The sequence below is a fragment of the Eurytemora carolleeae genome, unplaced genomic scaffold (assembly GCF_000591075.1).
Source record: "Eurytemora carolleeae unplaced genomic scaffold, Eaff_2.0 scaffold1266, whole genome shotgun sequence".
NCBI lineage: Eukaryota > Metazoa > Arthropoda > Copepoda > Calanoida > Temoridae > Eurytemora > Eurytemora carolleeae.
In genome coordinates this window covers 54052-72532 of record NW_019397151.1, presented here as the reverse complement: position 1 = coordinate 72532, position 18481 = coordinate 54052, and the positions used below count along the sequence as shown (strand labels likewise).

General features: G+C 31.2%; 1 protein-coding gene across 1 annotated transcript; it reads right to left on the bottom strand.

Annotated features, from left to right (window-relative positions):
• LOC111712353 (uncharacterized) lies at nucleotides 1-15626 on the bottom strand. Its single transcript, XM_023486934.1, has 12 exons — nucleotides 15545-15626; nucleotides 14543-14623; nucleotides 9875-9984; nucleotides 9132-9226; nucleotides 4475-4571; nucleotides 3464-3509; nucleotides 1790-1863; nucleotides 1542-1586; nucleotides 1191-1222; nucleotides 790-825; nucleotides 204-489; nucleotides 1-119 (listed from the first exon to the last, which is right to left on the bottom strand). Exons 2-11 carry the CDS (start codon nucleotides 14621-14623, stop codon nucleotides 413-415), a joined length of 693 nt encoding a protein of 230 aa, XP_023342702.1. The 5' UTR covers nucleotides 15545-15626; the 3' UTR covers nucleotides 1-119; nucleotides 204-412.
• Between the last annotated feature and the right edge of the window lie 2855 nt (nucleotides 15627-18481).

Below are 18481 nucleotides of genomic sequence, written 5' to 3'. Positions count from 1 at the left end.
TACATGAATAAAGAGATCCTACCTGATGGGATTGTATGGAGTATTAACGTTGTCGAGTGGTGAGTGAGGTTGCCTGCGATCACTAACGATGGATTTAATTATATTCACACGTGCCATTGCTGAAACAATTTATAATTAGTAGATTTCTTATATTCCACCATTTTCTGCAAAATTCTGCAAAATATTTGCAAATTTGAGATTACCTTGCTGTCTCATTTACAAGGTTGGATGATATTAACTGCATTGTACTGTACTGCAGGAATATCAACAAAGGGTTAAGTAACTAAGCATCTGCCCGGGAAATGACAGGAACAAGAGAAGAAATATATAGGTTCACTATTTAGTATTTAGCATAATTCTATAGAATTCAGAGTTCAGAAGAATGATGTTTTGGAACACACTGTATTGAAATCTATATGCCCAGCCAAGGAGCTGAAAGTATTTCAGAATTCAAACCCTGTCTAGCAGATTCAAGACGATCTCTCATTTCTAGATAAAGAAAATAATTAATTTGTTAAAATAATACTTAATTATTATACTTTTCCTTTTACTTTTTTCCCCCAAACTATCGTTTCTATCTATATTTCTACTTTCCTCAACCATTCCTTTCCGTTGCTTGTGCTATGTAAAAGAAATTCCCTTATCTCAAATTTTTTTTCCCTTTGCTAAACTTGTTTACTTTTACTTCTCTCCCAGATTCCCCCAATTCTTTTTCACATTTTGGTTTCCACTCAACCAACCCGTTCTCTTCTTGAAATGAAAAAGCAAACATTATTTTTCTTTATTTTCCTGGGTTCAGTGGATCTCGTTCAGTGTAATCTGGTTCTTTTTGTTTGAAAGTGCAGATTTTTGGTAAATTAGCCATTTTAAAAACCATGTCATGCAAGATACGGAAAACAACGTCTTAAGGGAACGTAATTTCTAGAAACCCTTGAAGAGGTGAATGTTCGATTCACAATGTAACCCTTTAAACCTTCGACTAATCAAGGGCAAAGTTATCCTTCTGTTTTCCGTAGAAACGCTTTTAATTGCTGAAAACGTTGTAAGATAGGGTTTACTCCAGGAGTCATCGAAAAAAAACATTTTTTATTCTAAAGAAGAAAAATGTTGGAAATTGAATATATAAAGGGAATCGGACACAACACTCTATAAACAAATAAAAATATTTTGATATTTGCAAATAAACTGCCCTAGTTCTGCTGAATCCATGTTTAGAGAGAAACTACAAATGTATCATTTCTCCACATATTCATATTACGTAGCTTAGAAACCCAGTTTTGTCTGGAAACTTGTTGTTTTTCCTGTAAAGTTAACCCACTCAAATTAGAACTTTTAAACCATCCTAAGAATATTCCCATCGTTCTATAACTAGTTCCCCAATCAAATTTTTAGGCAAATAGTTTCAGAGATTGGTACAGTGAGAACTAGAAAACATGGAAGACGACTTCTAGACTCAAGTTATGAATTTAAATAGTCCAATAAACATTAGACGCAGCAATTGTGTAGTGTAAATAGAATGATTATAATAATGATTACAATTCCTGGGGGTTTCGTGGTTCATCATATCCCTGCAAGCATCCCTTATCCTGCACGCGGGTATTATATGATTGTTTTTAAAAACAAATTTATACAAATTTCATTTAAAGTGAAAATAATATAAAATCTGTTATAGTTATTGATGCTGGAAAGCCTTATGTTCTATTTTTAAATGAATCATTGTTTCAAGTTAAAGGCAAATGATTTAAAAAATGTATTGATTTCGCACGCTTTTAGTTTTTTCTTATATTTCCTTGCTAGTCTATTCCGTTGTTTGATCTCGTTGTATAAGGATTCTCCCATCTCATCCCTCTCCTCTCTCTCCCTCTATACTCACAATTCACAATCAACATTTCACAATTCAAAACTCACATATTATACATTGGTAGGCAATTATATCAATACCATGATGACGACTTTTTTCTTTAAGTTGTTTGTTAACAAGCATTTTTCGAATTACAAGTTTACAAGTATTAAAAAAGAAGGTTGATTAATTGTAAATCAAAATTGAAATAAAATTTTTAAATTTTTGCTGAATAAAAAAGTCTCGTCAATGTCATGCAGCCTCTCCCCCAGAGAAAAATTAAAATTGGAATTTAGTTTGAGGCTTATTTATAATAGAAATTTTGTTAGCCCATGTTTTCTATTTAGATAATTAAAATAACAGATAGGACAATAGATGTCGTCTTTTCAAGATTTGGATGAAATTCGTTCACATTAACCCTGAGGCAGAAGCCCAGTCGGTGAATAATTACAAGACAGACAGAGAGCCTGTTCTACGCCGACTGCGCAAAACTCCTCAGGGCTCCTGCCTCAGGATTATTGTGAAATAGTTTCATCCAAATTTTAAAAAGACGACATCTATAAATGATCAAAACTAAAAGTTTAATTTAAAATGGTGTCAGAAATGTCAAAACAGAAAGAAAACTAAATAGATTGATACACATAAATAAAGAAGTCAAGAGAAACTGTCAATTCAAAAAGCTTCTCAAGGATTACTTGTAAATTTGTTATTCGAGAAAAGCTAGTTAGCGATCAAAACTGAAATAAAAAAGTCGTCTTCATTGTATTGTTATTGCCTACCACTTAGGAAAAGATAAAATTGCCACTGTTAAAAAATCATGAATTGTCTCTTCAGAACCATGACGTCATAGTATCAGCTGAATTTTGCAGTGGAAAGAGATATATGCTTTTAGTCCCTTACGTAATATCAAGTATAAATGATGTAGGTCATGTTAAACTTTATGTTTATGTTGCCCAGGTTATTCATAGGAACTCCAGTCGTTTACCTGTGCTTGGTCTTAAATTACAATTTTAGTTTTTTTCCCTGTACAAGTGGACCCACTCAACTTGGAATCTCAAAACAAAGCTAGTTGAACATCCCCGTGATTCTCCTGAGTTCCCCAATCAAAATTGAAGCAAATCAGTACAGGGGTTCATGAGTTATGATCGGACATACAAACAAACAGAGATTACAACTTTATATATATATATAGATAGATTCTCAACATTCTAGTTATAACTCAAGTTAATTCATAAAGGAAGCAGCATATTTCAATGAATTCCCATTTAGAATAAAAATAAATCTAAATAAAATAAATTGTAATTAACATTTATAGGATTTCTGATCCATCACATTTGAATTAAAGCAATTTTTACCGAAGTGTATTTTATTACATGTATGAACTAAAAATTATATGTACAGGAAGACCAATAAAACTGTGGACTATAAAGACGACATTTAAGTACTGTTTTATGCCTTTATTGTTGTTATAGGGCAAATAGTTTTTCCAGTAGCTTCAAATCAACTTACAGGAGAAAAGACCGTTTGTGTAAACTGTTTAATCTATATTAAAATATTATAAATCTAATAATCGTCTTCCTATTCCACAGTTTTATCATTTATTTTGTGACTGTGAGCCTATGCCTGTGATTGAAGTAATGACAGTTCTCTTAGATATTCTTTTCTGCATCTGTATAACAGGTAGGAGAACAGTTGGAAGCCATCATGAAAATATGCTCCAAACATTTTTAGCGAAGCTTCATAATAAAATAAAAAACGAAGACGACAATAATTTCAAAGTTTTCCAACGTTCAAGGTATGCTTGTTAGTGGGAAGTACAGTTGGATAGCGTAGTATATATATATATATATATATATATATGTACCACTGTGGAATGTCCATTAGGGTACATTGTTTTGCATACATATACGTGAGATATAGATAAGTATCAATGAGGTCCCCCGTTTGAAAACCAAAATCTTACAACCTTAAATGGACAGTAGTCGGAATTTCAAGTGGACCTTCCTTTACAGATTGGTGTGTACGATTCACATCAGTAACCATCAAACTTTTGACTGATCAAATTAACCTTGTTTAATCCACAGAAACATGTATAACTTTTGTTATTAAACAAATATTATTATTTACTCTCCGGTGTCCGAATTTAATGAATTTAAGCCACGGCTTAAATCTGCCAAAAACCGGTTTCAATTGAGCGTCTGCTTAAATCTTGAAAAATTTAATACATTTTTAAGTGGAACCAATTCTTTAAATTCGGGCACCGGAGTCAAAGAAAATTAATATTTGTATTCGAATTTTTAAATCCGCGTTGTACACATTTGAAGTTAGTTTAAAATATACGCTAGCGTACACTCCAGTTTCTCAATATTATCTGGTACACCTTGATCAGACCAAGGGTTAAAGAGTACCGTTGTGAATCGGAAATGCAGTTTTAAAAAAATGTTCACTTCAAATATGTTTCACTGTAAACTCCGGTTCATTTCAAGGACTAGGCCGTTTAATTAGGTAGATCAGAGAAAGCTGTACAGTACAAATACAGACTTTATGATCCAAAACGGGACTGTACGCCAAATAAATTGAAATTTCTGTGGTCTACAATTCCGTTTACTAAAATTATCTCAATTGTTCCTATTCCTGTCATTTTTAGCAAAACATCCGAGTAGTTGGCGGTCAGAGTAGGGTGAACACATCCGCCCACCAGCGTCATGAAGCTGATTGTAGTGTACTGCAGCTTTAATAAAACAATAAATCAGCTGATTGTAGTGTACTGCAGCTTTAATAAAACAATAAATCAGCTGATTGTAGTGTACTGCAGCTTTAATAAAACAATAAATCAGCTGATTATAGTGTACTGCAGCTTTACTAAAACAATAAATCAGCTGATTGTAGTGTACAAGATTAAAATCTACTTTACAGCGAAAAACATGCAGTAAACGCAATATGAGAGTTAAAAGAAGACGATGTTATAAAATTATATGTATATTTAATACATTTATATATATATTTAATATATTTAATAAAAAAAAGAATACAGATGTTACATCTGTTACAAATGGAAACTTTTGATAAAACATTAACTTCTTTGAACACTTTTGATTTAAAATCAAGATGAAAACATTCAATTATTTATTACAAATGCGTTTTTTCTGCGAACAGTAAACAAATTTTAACGATCTGTTTTTTCATTTATTTTCAAACAAGCTAGATTTAAATCCGTTGTAGTTTTTGCTATAGCTCTAATCGTTGGATTGTATAGACTTATCTCATGAAAATGATCATTACTTTTCAATTGTTTAATTGAAAAAATATGTAATGTCAATATTTTACATGTATACTAGAAGTAGAGTAAGAGAGCTATTATAGTTTTTCGTTTCAATATCTAGAAAACTTTCAAATCTATGATCTGAAAGTCAAAACACGTGTCTGAAATGTACAGGGTGTCCCAAGAAACATTACAGTAGCATGACAAATTGAAGGTCGTCTTTATTCCTTGAAATAATTTGCCAAATTTATTCGTAAACCTAATTTTAGAAGTAAATTTCTAGAGTTAATATTCACTAATTACCGGTATCTCTGATAATATTGAGAGTACAAAAAAGGCAGACCACATTTTGGAAATACCAGGACTAGGAGAATTTTATGGTCGTTGTTTTAAGAATCATACATGTGAAGGTGGATTGACGACTAAATGTAACAAATAAATTCAAAGTTCAAAGATAACTTTCAAGTCGTCTTGCTACTGTCATGTTTTGAGGGACACCCTGTATAATCAAGAAAACTTCAATCTTAATGATCTACAAAACTCCAGTATCTCTGATCTAAAAAACTAAAATCCCTACATTCAAGAATTTTCTAGAATCTCTAAGACAACTCTAGAATCTAGAATCTATATTCTAGAAGACCCTATAATTCCCAAAAGCTCTATAGTATCTATGATCTAGAAAACCTAAATATTTACTTAAAAATGAAGATTGTTTCCAGATTTAGTAAAAGAGTGGGATTCCAAGTTTGTTCCGTAGAATCATCTGTTCTATCTGCTTTATGTAATGATCCCTACCGTAACCAGTATATTCAAATACATGTCATTTCAATGGAAGATCTTCGCAGACTAGTAATTATTTGTATACAGATTAACCCAGAATTTATAAAATGTACACTTCACTATTTTTCTATGGGTTTGTATACCATCCCATCATACCTAAATCTACATAATTGTAAAATTAATAAATAGTCATAAAATATGCAGAAACGTTTAAAGAGCTCCATATAATTATCAAATTAAAGATCTAAATATCTTCATCATTTTATTATATATCAGAAGGTTGAAGGGACCGTTCACTTATTTGGGTAATTTCAGGGTAAACTAAACAGTCTATTCGCTCTTGATTGGTAATAATCTTACTTTTCAAAGACAACTGTGGCCGGAGAAAAAGCCGATTTTTCGTTCAGAATTCGAGCGCAAAGGGACGGTCCCTCTCTATAGACACTAATTGATGTTTTTTTCAGTATGTTGTGAATCAAAATAAATTTCGAATATAAAAGTAAACTGTAGTATCTGATCGTTAATTGTAAATGTCATTATTTTTAAATTTTTGTTGTTTTTTAACTTTCAATTTCTAAAATAACACTATTTTATCGCATTCAAAATTGTGTATTGCCTGTGTAAAAAGCGGAATTGAACGCGGCATGACAAATGAAAAGTTGTGCACATACGTAAACAAAATCTACAAAAACCAAAATACGAGTAATGATTAATTGATTGTCGTAGAGACGTCGTCTTTGTATACATATTTTACATGTTTTAATACGAAAAACGTAAATTTCTTGCTAACTCAAATATCAAAAGTTTTCATATTTTAGTTCATAATAACGAACACATAATGACATTAAAATATAATAAATTTAAATGTTATTGGGCTGCTGTTACTGAAAAAAACATCCCTTTCCGCTCAAATTCTGTCCGAAAAATCGGCTTTTTCTCCGGCCACAGTTGTATTTAAAAAGTAAGACTATTACCAATCAAGAGCGAATAGGCAGTTCAGTTTACCCTGAAATTACCCGAATAAGTGAACGGTCCCTTTAAGAAAACGACAATTTAGAAATTTAGTCGATGTCTTCGAAGTTCTGTGTTAATCTGTAAGAAAATGGTCGGAAATTTTGCTCTTGCAGTGATAAACGAAGGAACACAATAATTCTGTTAAAGGAACTATATTGCGAGGATTCATTAATGAAGCAATTAGTAGAAAAATGAAAAATTTGACTATTGGTTTGATTACCAATGTTTGACCATTTGTTATTACTTTTTCCGCAAAAAATTGTTTATTTTCTTCCAAAAGTCATTATGGTCATCACTGCCGAAAAAGTTAAAGTTTATTTATCTGAAAAATTTTGCAAAAATATTTATATTTAATTTGAAATACACCTTATAAGTTTGCTACTTCTACAACCAACAAAGATGAAACATATTGAAAAAAAAAATTATTTTTGTCGAAACATAAAAGTCGTAATTTCAAGCGACAATTATAGAATGGGATGTCTAATTCACAATAGTACCCATCAAATATCTTTATCATCAGATAACAAATAAAGGACCTATTCTTTAGTAATTCTCAAAAAAATGATTATTTTCAATTGTGGTTACTCTGTGAGAAAATCAAGGAAATTGTCAGAAAAGCAACCATTCCTTCCGCATTAGCACTTATATAAACTCATCGTATCGTTGTGAATCGGACATGCCAAATCATTCATATTTGTGTATGTCTACGAAGTTACCCAAATTATAATCTCAACACACTGTAAAGTTTAAAAAAAGTTTTGTATGAAAAAGATCTTTGTATTCTCCTTGTAGGGGTCAGATGTGTATTGGTTTTCTCTCCTCTTATTCTCAAATTCAAAACTAAAACTGAAAAAACAAATCTATCCAATCTTTTATCAATTATACGATTTTGGTATAAATAAGATCATAAATTGTAAAAAACATGGTTTTCGTCTTAGAACTGGTTCTTCTTTTCAATATCTTAGCAATAAAGCGGAAGCTAAAAGTTAAAGTGGACGCACAAAATTTGATACACTACAGAAAACACTATAAAGTGGACGCACAAAATTTGATGCACTGCAGAAAACACGATAAAGTGGACGCACAAAATTTGATGCACTGCAGAAAACACTATAAAGTGGACGCACTGATGAGGAAAATCTAAGGATGACGCACAAAAGTCTTCCACAAAAAACGTGCATGCAGCTTTACTTTATAATTTGGGTATTAGGAGTAATTTGATATTGTTAAATTACTTAGTTGAATACATTATTAGATTCAGTCTTCATGAAATAACAACTACAGCCATCCATGGGGGGGGCAATAAAAAACTTTTTTTTAAATAGAGAAATTTCTAAAGGTGCATGCATAATTTCAAACACATTGTTGCTAGCAAAATTGTGTTTAAAATGTTAATATGTATAAAGCTTGGATCGATTGGAAGTTTTTAAAAAGGGGTAGAACAAGCAAGCAAAGGATGATCATTTCATTTTTTTTATGCTCTTAGTAAAAATTGATTTGTATAAAATATAGAAATGTGATTATTTGTTTTTGAGCAAAAAGAAAAATGAAGAAAAATTAAATGTTGCAAGGGGAGAAGATGGGATATTGAAATAAATTGTGCAAAAAGGAAAAATTACTATTTTCTAAACAACAACGATTTGTCATTTATTTTTCATGTTCAGTAATAGTTTACCAAGAAAACCTTTGTTCTTACATTATTATCCTTCTTTTTATACTTTTAGATTTCACATTCTCGTATATATATATATACACATACATATATATATATATATATATGTATATATATATATACATATATATATATATATATATATATATATATATCATAATTATTATGTTCATCATAGTCAGTTTTATATATATAGCTTAACCCAGAACTTCGGAGCATCGAACGAATGTATAAAATGTCGTCTTCTAAACCAACTGATAATGGAATGCTGCAGATATTTAGTTTTTTAATTAAATAATTATATGGAGCTCTTTAAACCTGTTCTCGAATATTTCATGGATGTTTATTGATTTTTCACATTTAACGAGATTTAGATATGAAAGTGTAAAAACAATGGAAAAATTGTTAAGACGACATTTTATTAAATTCTTTTGATGCCTCCGAGGTTCTGGGTTAAAAACGTTTTTTTACATACTTGTAATACTTGATTTTAATTTTGGCCAAAATATTTTTCAACTATTTTTTTTATTCATAAAAATTAGGAATAAAGTAAATTGTCCAACCTGTTGTGCCATTGGTCTCTTTGATCTGCTTTCTGTACGCATTTTTCAAGAAATCGTCCAGATTATGTTTGGCCGACGATTTATCAGTATACCGCCTATTTAACAAAGAAAGTAAACCTTTTCACACAACACATGGCTCACTATCAGGTCCAACATGTTTATTATTGAAATGTTTTCTAAAGAGTAAGATTATTTTCTATTATTTATAATATTTATCTAAAGAACTTTCCAAATATTATAAATGAAAACGTAAAGAGAGCTATTTAGAAACCTAATTGTTTTTAAAAACTGTTTAAATCTCCGATTACTTCACACATACCTTTGCAATCTAATGTCGTAGATCTTTTATATTTAAAACTAGGAATTCTACAAGATTAACAAGTCGAAGTTTGAAATATCAAAGTATTACACTATGACAAGGGATTAGAAAATTAGAGTTTGAGGAGAGAAAATAGTTCCTGGGTCCTGATCTAAAATATGATTTTAAGTAAAAAAACTACAGGGTCCCAGCTGTTGGTGAATATTTTTAATGTCTTCCTCCATATTCTGTATCAGATATTAACGACTTTTTGCATTTTTTTTGTTAAACAAATCAATTACTCAAATATATTTTAATTTGTTATAATTTGACCGCAATATAATATTTTTATTGTTCTCTTAGGTACTAAAAACTTATTGCAGACGACATTTTAAACTATTTACCAACTGTCATTTTTGGTGGGACACCCTTTTTAAAAACTTACATGTTGTTAAACTTGTCTGATGTGACCTCAGCACTGTGTGGTAGGTATACTGGTGTCCTAGTGTGGTAAGGTCCATAGATCTCCTTCTTATTCAAGTACTGGATCATCGGCTAGAAATAGAGATTAGTAATCAGAGGGTATGGATGGGGGCTAAGCCCCCCTGAATCAGAAAAATTCATGGTTTCCGGGGTTTTCCGGCCCCAGCGAACACTGAGCCCCTCCTTGAAAGAAATGTTTAAGCAACCTTCCTCCCCCCCTCTATGGTCCAATTCATGTGCACGGCCCTGGTAGTAATGCACGGCCCTGGTAGTAATGCACGGCCCTGGTAGTAATGCGCGGCCCTGGTAGTAATACGCGTTTAATTAGATCAAGGAGAATTGAATACAAGGAGGGGGCGATAAGGTTTCCGTGCACTTTGCTGTGACGTTTTTGGACTGCTGAAGAACTAGTTTTTGCGTAACACCAATAATAAAGATTGTAAACAATAACACAAATGATAAACAGACATCTGGCGCATCTTTGGCGTTAGATGAAGATTTGCCGTATACTAACTCATGTTTGTTTACATTAGATCGGCTGCCTTTATTATTGTTGTTACGCTAAAACTAGTTCTTCAGCAGTCCAAAAACGTCACAGCAAAGTGTACGGAAACATTATCGCCCCCTCCTTGTATTCAATTATCCTTGGATTAGATATACCTTGTACTATTTGTACAGGGTATCATGATCGAGTAAACTGATACCAATCTATGACTTAATAACTCTATAACTCCACCGTCTCGTACACTTTCCAGGGNCCATCTTCACACTAAGCTGTTTACATGGGATCCTTTTTCCCCTTATGTGGATTTATCGTATTTTGTGATAATTATATATTGTAAAACTTTATAAATTCTTCATGTATAATATTTAATTTCATTTGATATAAGTTAGAAACCATAGAGTACGTTTAGAATACCATATTGATGTTTTCAATATTTCCTAAACTGGGGTGTGCACTGCAGTTCTGTATTTCCTTATCAAAAATAATTTCAGTTCAAAACATTAAACTTTAAAGGGAGTGGCCGGCTATGTAAGGTAGTTGAACTGAGTATGCAGTGTTGTAGAAACTCCTACTTTGGGAGTGAATACGTTTTCAGAATTAGTTTTTTTAAATTATTAAATAACGACGACATAAAATGTAAAAAAGTTCTACAATAAACTACAGACGTCATGCATGTTGAGAAAATAAAAATTAATCTTATCATCGAAAATAAGTAGAAAGAAAATAAGAAATTCAATATAATAATGAAAAAGAAATAATCGATTTTGGCATTGATTTATTGACAAAACTTCTTTTGAGAAATATGTTCCTAACCATCTAATTAGATTACTGTATAATGTTACTTTATTTTTCGTTGTCGTTATTTAAGTATTAAAACGAACTAATTCTGAAAACGTATCCACCCCAAAGTAGGAGTTTTGAACGTCGAATTTGCGCTCAAACTCAGGATTTACAGATTTTTAAAAAGTTTAGTATGTCTCAAATGAATCCGAAAGAAGTTTTCCACAACACTACATACTCAGTTCAACTACCTTACATAGCTAGTCACTCCCTTTAACCTTTATTCGTAGAACATATTTGGGCTTTTCAAAATTAAGAAATATGTCAAGAAAATATAAACACAAAATATTGTAGAAACATTCCTTGATATTGGATTTTCATAATTATACCCTACGTACTAAATGTATACATATTTATTTGTAACAAATCTAAACTTTTAATTAATTTCTACCAAATAAACTTGTTTAGATATGCATTGCATATGCATATACTTTGCATAGAGATAGATATTATAAATTTGATTTTTAAAAACCACAAAGTTTCTTTGTTAAATGGGAAAAGAGTTAAATCGTTCATTTTGTTCATGAAGAAAATAATTAATGCATTAAAATTAGAAAAAATGAGTCGAACTTGCTCTGTCTAGTTGAACTACATCCGAGATTAACTTGATAAGCAAGAAGAAGTGGATCAACTAGCCATACCTAGTTAAACTTCTTCTCACTATTCATTAGTTCCATCTTATGTCACCTGCTCGGAAGGACTTTACCATTTAAAAACTGCTCGTTTTTTAAATTTTTTGTTACATATTGTCAAACCTTTCCAGCAATTAAAAAGGTATTTCCAGCGTACTAATGACATATTGCAGTGTAGTATTATGATATTGATTTTACAAAAGAGAAAAGTGTGATTAATTCTTTAAACTGTAGTAGATCAAATATCAAGTGAACAAGGTTAAATATATCTGTATAGTGTATACCAGAGGACGAAACTTTGTAACAACAACCTCAACTCTATATCAAGAATAGATATCTTTAGTTTGAGCGATTACGTGCTTTATCCGTGAAAATATTTGACTAACATTTTATTGTTTGCAGACAGCAAATAATTGGTTGAACCTTTTCGAGATATCTAAAAAGCAATGATTTAAACCGTCGGACTTTAAAGATAGGGATTAGTGTAATTTAGAATGGGTTGACGTTACAAAAGTTCTAACCTCAGACCTGAAAAATTTAGAATGGGATATTCTAAATCCCGATCGGTTCATTTATCTGGAGATTAATAACAAGAGGAGAACAAGTATTATTTAACATGGAGATTAAGAAAAAGTGTGGATTAAGCATTAATCCAGATATCCACCATTCAAAAGTTCCCAGCTCAGAGCTGAAAACTTTAGAATGGTGGATACCAAGATAATTGCTTGATCTCCAGATTAAATATGGCTTGTTCTCCTCTTGTTATTAATCTCCGGATTAATTGACAGATCGGGATTTAGGATACTCCATTCTAAAGTTTTCAGCTCAGAGCGGAAAACTTTAGAATGGTGGATATCGGGATTAATGCTTGATCCTCTCTTTTTGATAATTTCAAGATTAACATAATCTTGCAAGATTATCTTAAAAGTGTACGAAACACTGCAGTAATCATCAGAGAAACTGTAGCAGCCAATCAGAGAAAAGCGGGCAACCAATGAGAGAACAGAAATATTCTTATTGGAGAAAACAATTAACGGATATCCAAGGAGAGAGAAAAAGAGTGGATTAGGACAAAAATGAAAAGTTTCCACAGTGGATATTCGGATTAAGAAGTCAGGATTAAAGTTTATCCATTCTAAAGTTCCCAGCTCTGGACTCTTAACCTTTGAAACTTTGTGTTCAAAGCTAATAAAGCAATTTCAATTATCTCTTCCTAATAAAAGCACGGTTGATTAAATTAAATGAATTTAACTTTAAATAACTTCTGTGAATTTCAAATAATAATTAACTTTATTTTCTTACGCTCTGGCAAAAAAGCATAACATTTTTTGGTAACACCAAATATTCAGAGACGTAATTGAAGATAAAATTGAAAATTAAAACAACTTATTTATTTTGAGTTATGGGTAGCATCTATTCTCTCATAGCTACTAGTCTAAAATATTTAGTCCCTTGTCTAGTCTGTAATCTGTAGTCTTTAAGTACATTTTACACTTTAAGCTACAGTCCACTCTCCACGAAAACCCGCTATTCATTCGGTCATTGTACTAGATCACTGCAGTACGTACAAGAAATTGATTTAAGGTGATCGACTTAGCCAAGAAACTACCGAACCGAACACAATCCAATGTATAGGTGTGGGGACATATCACAGAGAAACATTTCATTTTTACAGTGATAACCAGAAAACTCTGAAGTAGTAAGACGACTTTTAGAATCAAGTCATAACTTTGAAAACCCAATGAGCATATAAAACACATAATAACTTAATAAATTAGTGATTTAATAAGTGTCTATAAGTGAAACAACATCAAATACACAAGTATTGCTATAATGTCGTCTTCCTATTCCACTGCATTCTGGTTATCAATGTAGAACATTTCAACGACAAGCCATTTCATAGATAAAGTAAAAAAAGATAAAAGAACACTTTTTTATCCTATTTTATAAATCATACAATGTTATTTCTACGATCAATCAGTTTGAAATGTCCTGTCTATACAATGTTATTTCTACGATCAATCAGTTTGAAATGTCCTGTCTATAAAATGTTATTTCTACGATCAATCTGTTTGAAATGTCCTGTCTATACAATGTTATTTCTACGATCAATCTGTTTGAAATGTCCTGTCTATACAATGTTATTTCTACGATAAATCAGTTTGAAATGTCCCGTCTATAAATCTATGAAATGTCAGTTCTATGAATTAAGTTGATGACTAGATAGATGAAATAAATTAAATAGATAGAATATTTAAGAAATAGGACATTTCAGAGATCTATAATCTATGATATGTCCGTCTATGAAATTTCCTGTCTATGAAATTAAATTAAATAAAAATAACTCCTGATTGTACTGTGTACTGTGTATAACTATATGTTTATGTATCTGGAAATAATAACCCCAGAACTCCTGATTGTACTGTGTACTGTGTATAACTATATGCTTATGTATCTGGAAATAATAACCCCCGAACTCCTGATTGTACTGTGTGCTGTGTATAACTTTATGTTTATGTATCTGGAAATAATAACCCCCGAACTCCTGATTGTACTGTGTACTGTGTATAACTATATGTTTATGTATCTGGAAATAATAACCCCCGAACTCCTGATTGTACTGTGTACTGTGTACAACTATATGTTTATGTACCTGATAATAATTACCCCCGAACTCCTGATTGTAATCATAAACCTTCATCCTAGGCCTCCTCCATGATCCAGCAGAAGTCATCTTTAACATTAAATAATTAACGTACAATCCCTTTGTTTACCATCTTTAAGAAAGATTTAACTATTATAAAATTAAAAACAAATTGTTTAGATTTAAAATATGTCTTTCGTAGTTTAAGATACAACGACGGTGTACCACTTTTAGAAAAATAACGCTTAAAACAGTTTTATTTCTATACTACATATATTGCTTTGTCCTTAATCTGCTTTTAAATCAAAGACGATTTAAATGTCGTCATCTAATTCCCATCTATATTTGGCAAGCAGTTTAAATTTGGTAAAACTTAACATAGAGAAATTACAATATTTTAGAGTATTAAGAGAATTACTTTCATGAGATGAATTTGTTTGGGCAATTTTTTATATTTTTAATTTTACAAATACAATATAATTCTTTTTTATATTTTTCCAGGAACTCACTTCACTAAAAATGCTGATAAGTTCTAGTGAATAATCAATGAATTTACAAAGTCAGGCATTTTTGACAAAGAAAACAAGAAGAGATTATTATAAATCATAAAAATAAACAAAATATTATTATAAATGTTGATTTAGAGGCCATCTACTCATATCTATTTCTGGTGTTTACAACTGTGTTTAACCTTTAAACAAGTGCTGGCTAGTACATACTAGCGAACATTCTTAGAGCTTTCTCATATAAAAATAAGGATATTTTTATATCTATTTGATTAAAATATCTCCCCCATCAATGTTGACTACACAGTACAGCTGATGAAGGTCAACTCAAGTTAGTTTACCCAATTTTTTTTTGTATAATCAAAATCAAAATTAATTAAACAAAATTCTTAATTTTTGTTTATTTTTCAGTAAAAATGTAAATAAAAACATTGAAAAACTAGATATTTAATTAGATATTAAAATATTATTGTTTAGTTCTAGAGTCTAGAGTAGTATATATTACCGTGTATGAGTGCAGGTCAGCGTGAACCTGGAAACTAAAGCAACTAAAGCCTATTCTGGCACAGGGCCTGATTCTGCCTAGATTCTAGATAGCTTAGCTCCCGGCAACCTATAGCATTTTAAGAAAAATCTCTTTTTTAAAGATGGGTTGCATATTTAACTTGTATTTTACATAAATACATATAAAAATATAGCTTTAAAAAAAGTATTTACAAAAGATAATTTTAGTTATATTTATATTTATTGCATGGCTAAGTAGCATCAAAATTGTGCCATCATATTGAAGTTAAAAAAAAAAAATTATAACAATGTTAAAACAAAAATTTAAAAGTTGTTGTGACAGCTGTATGCACACCGAGAATTTAGTGCTGGATACTAAAGCCAAGAGAAAGCTCAAAAAAATTTGTATTGGTAAAAGATACAGAAAAAAAACACTTATGATCGCAAATCTATTTCCTTTATGTATTTTTACCTATCGTAGTTTGGGATTGCCTGTGTTTACAAAAATTTATATGATGAAAATTAGTTGAAAGAAACTTTTGAAAATGTAAATTTTATTCTATTTCAATTTTCTCTACTCATGTCACTGTGCTTATTAACTAATATAAAGACAAGTTTTATTTCAATTTTCTTAAAATTTATCATTCCAGTAAACTAGAAAAATGGAAAGAAGACTTTGGTACGACTTTGTGACTTCGGAGCTTCTTTGGTTTTGAATTTACTCACAATGCGCTCTCATTATTCCCATCTAGAAATTGGGGGGTGTTTTTACTGGGCCGGTCGAGTCCTCGTACTGTACTGTAATCACTTGTACCCCATGATATAATGCTTGGCTGTATTTCAATATTTCGTTAAAATAACCAGATTTAAAACAGTGATTTTCGCCGTATTTGCAACCTCTATGGATCTATCCAGTCTGTAGTTAGTCTACATATATTACATATTAGATATTCAAAACATTTTTTTTTTCATCTTTTTAATAAGTCCGAATTTCTGGTAAATTAGTGAATTTGACGTAATTTCAATTAAAAGGGGTCGTATTCCGATTCATAGCGGAACCACTTAAACCCTCGGCTGATTAAAAATATCTGTAAAAGGAAAAAATAAAAAATTTCTATTGCAATTTGCTAAAGAACCGTGGAGGGAATTAATTATATAAATTCATTTTTGTTTATAACAGAAAAATTAACGATTTTACTTTACTACTTGCAAATCAGTTACAGTTCAGCGCTTATATTATACAAAATTTGGATATTTTTGTTATTAAACTTAAATAGGTGACCAATTTCTTTGTTATTAAACTGAAATAGGTGACCAATTTCTTTGTTATTAAACTGAAATAGGTGACCAATTTCTTTGTTATTAAACTGAAATAGGTGACCAATTTCTTTGTTATTGAACTGAAATAGGTGACCAATTTCTTTGACTACAGAGTGCTCCAACATTTAGATCGTCTTTAATTAACAGTTATTGTTTTCCGAACACCATTATTTTCTTGATTGTAACTTGAAGAAATACTAGCAGTTCCTCACATAATTTCACATAAGTTCATTTGGTGTACTGTTCCGCTTTGCCTTTTATAGTCTATATGTGTACTGTACAGCTTGCCATAGCTGCCGAAAATTCGGACCGGTACTTGAAATGGACCGGAGTTTACAGTGTGCTTGTTTTAGTAAATTCCTGATCTTGGGAGTTCCAAACGGAACCCCATTTTTAAATACTCTTCATACTTTAAGCATTTCCTTGAAGCAATCTTTGTCATTTATCTCTAATTTGTCTCTAACATTCAGGGATATGAAAAAACTGATTAACCATCGGTATATATATTATAAATATAAATATTGATATATTATCTCTATATTCTTCGATTCCCACCTTCCTCAATCCATCTCCGGTTTCTAATTCCTTTCCTTAATAATTGTTTTAGTAGTTTAGTTTATAATGTTGTGTGCTAGAGTATATATCAGTGTGTGATTACAGGATGAAAATATCACTGTTACTCCTGCTTGGAGTATTTACTAACAGTTTACTAACAGGAATTTTCTAAATGTCCAGCTTTAGAAATAAATAAAAATAATTAATTGATTGGATTCAATTTCTGCTTTTAAACGACGTTTGGGAAAACAGAAGTTTTAAGCTAGGGAGGGAGAAAGGACATTTGTGAATTGTATCAGCAATCTCTTTAATTTCTCCGCAAATTGGAGAAAAAGTTACGCGCATATTAAACAAGCTGTATACCCGATTAGCAACAGTACCATTAAAACCTTTATCTTAGCAAAAACGAGGAAGATATTCTTTTTATTTCTCTCAGAAAATTGATGCTTTTGTGATAAAAATTTATTTAGTATTTATTTACTAGCTTAAGGGCCCGGCGTTGCCCGTGAAAAAAATTTTAAAAAATAATTTTGAAAAAAAATATTTTGAAAAAAAAATCGAGTGTCTAGAAAAAAATTCAGTCCAATCCGTCCAGACGTTTGGCCGGCTATAGACAACATATATATATATATATATATACAAATGTCTTGATTGATTATATAGCTTAGCTATAAATTTGTGCTTTTATGATAAAAATTTATTTATTATTTATTTATTGTCTATAAAAATGACGTGTGGATTTATGCCGCTAAGAGAAAGAAAGGAATTGACAGAATTGTTGCTTGGATAAAGACCGGGTTACCGTCGTGAAGCGGGAATACAACTGTCAGGGGCGTATTTAGGATTTTGTCCATAGAGGGGGGGGCTTAAACTTTTTTTCTTTACAGGGGGGGCCGGGGGGAGGACTCAGCGCCCATTGGAGCCTGAAACCCCCATCAAATACATAGATTTCACTGGTCCAGTGGGGGGGGGGGGCTGAGCCCCATAATTCCGCCTGAACACGCCAACTATTTAATAGTTGGGTCACTTCGTTTACATATTCCCTCTTGGTTGTTTCTATAGT

What these genes read in the sequence shown, in the direction of transcription:
- LOC111712353 (XM_023486934.1), bottom strand. Translation starts at nt 14,623, where the DNA reads ATGACTTCTGCTGGATCATGGAGGAGGCCTAGGATGAAGGTTTATGAT. An exon ending in ATGAACCACGAAACCCCCAG is followed by an intron (nt 1,223 to 1,541) that starts GAATTGTAATCA and finishes ATACATTTGTAG; the next exon opens with TTTCTCTCTAAACATGGATT. An exon ending in ACGAGATCCACTGAACCCAG is followed by an intron (nt 490 to 789) that starts GAAAATAAAGAA and finishes TTCTTTATCTAG; the next exon opens with AAATGAGAGATCGTCTTGAA.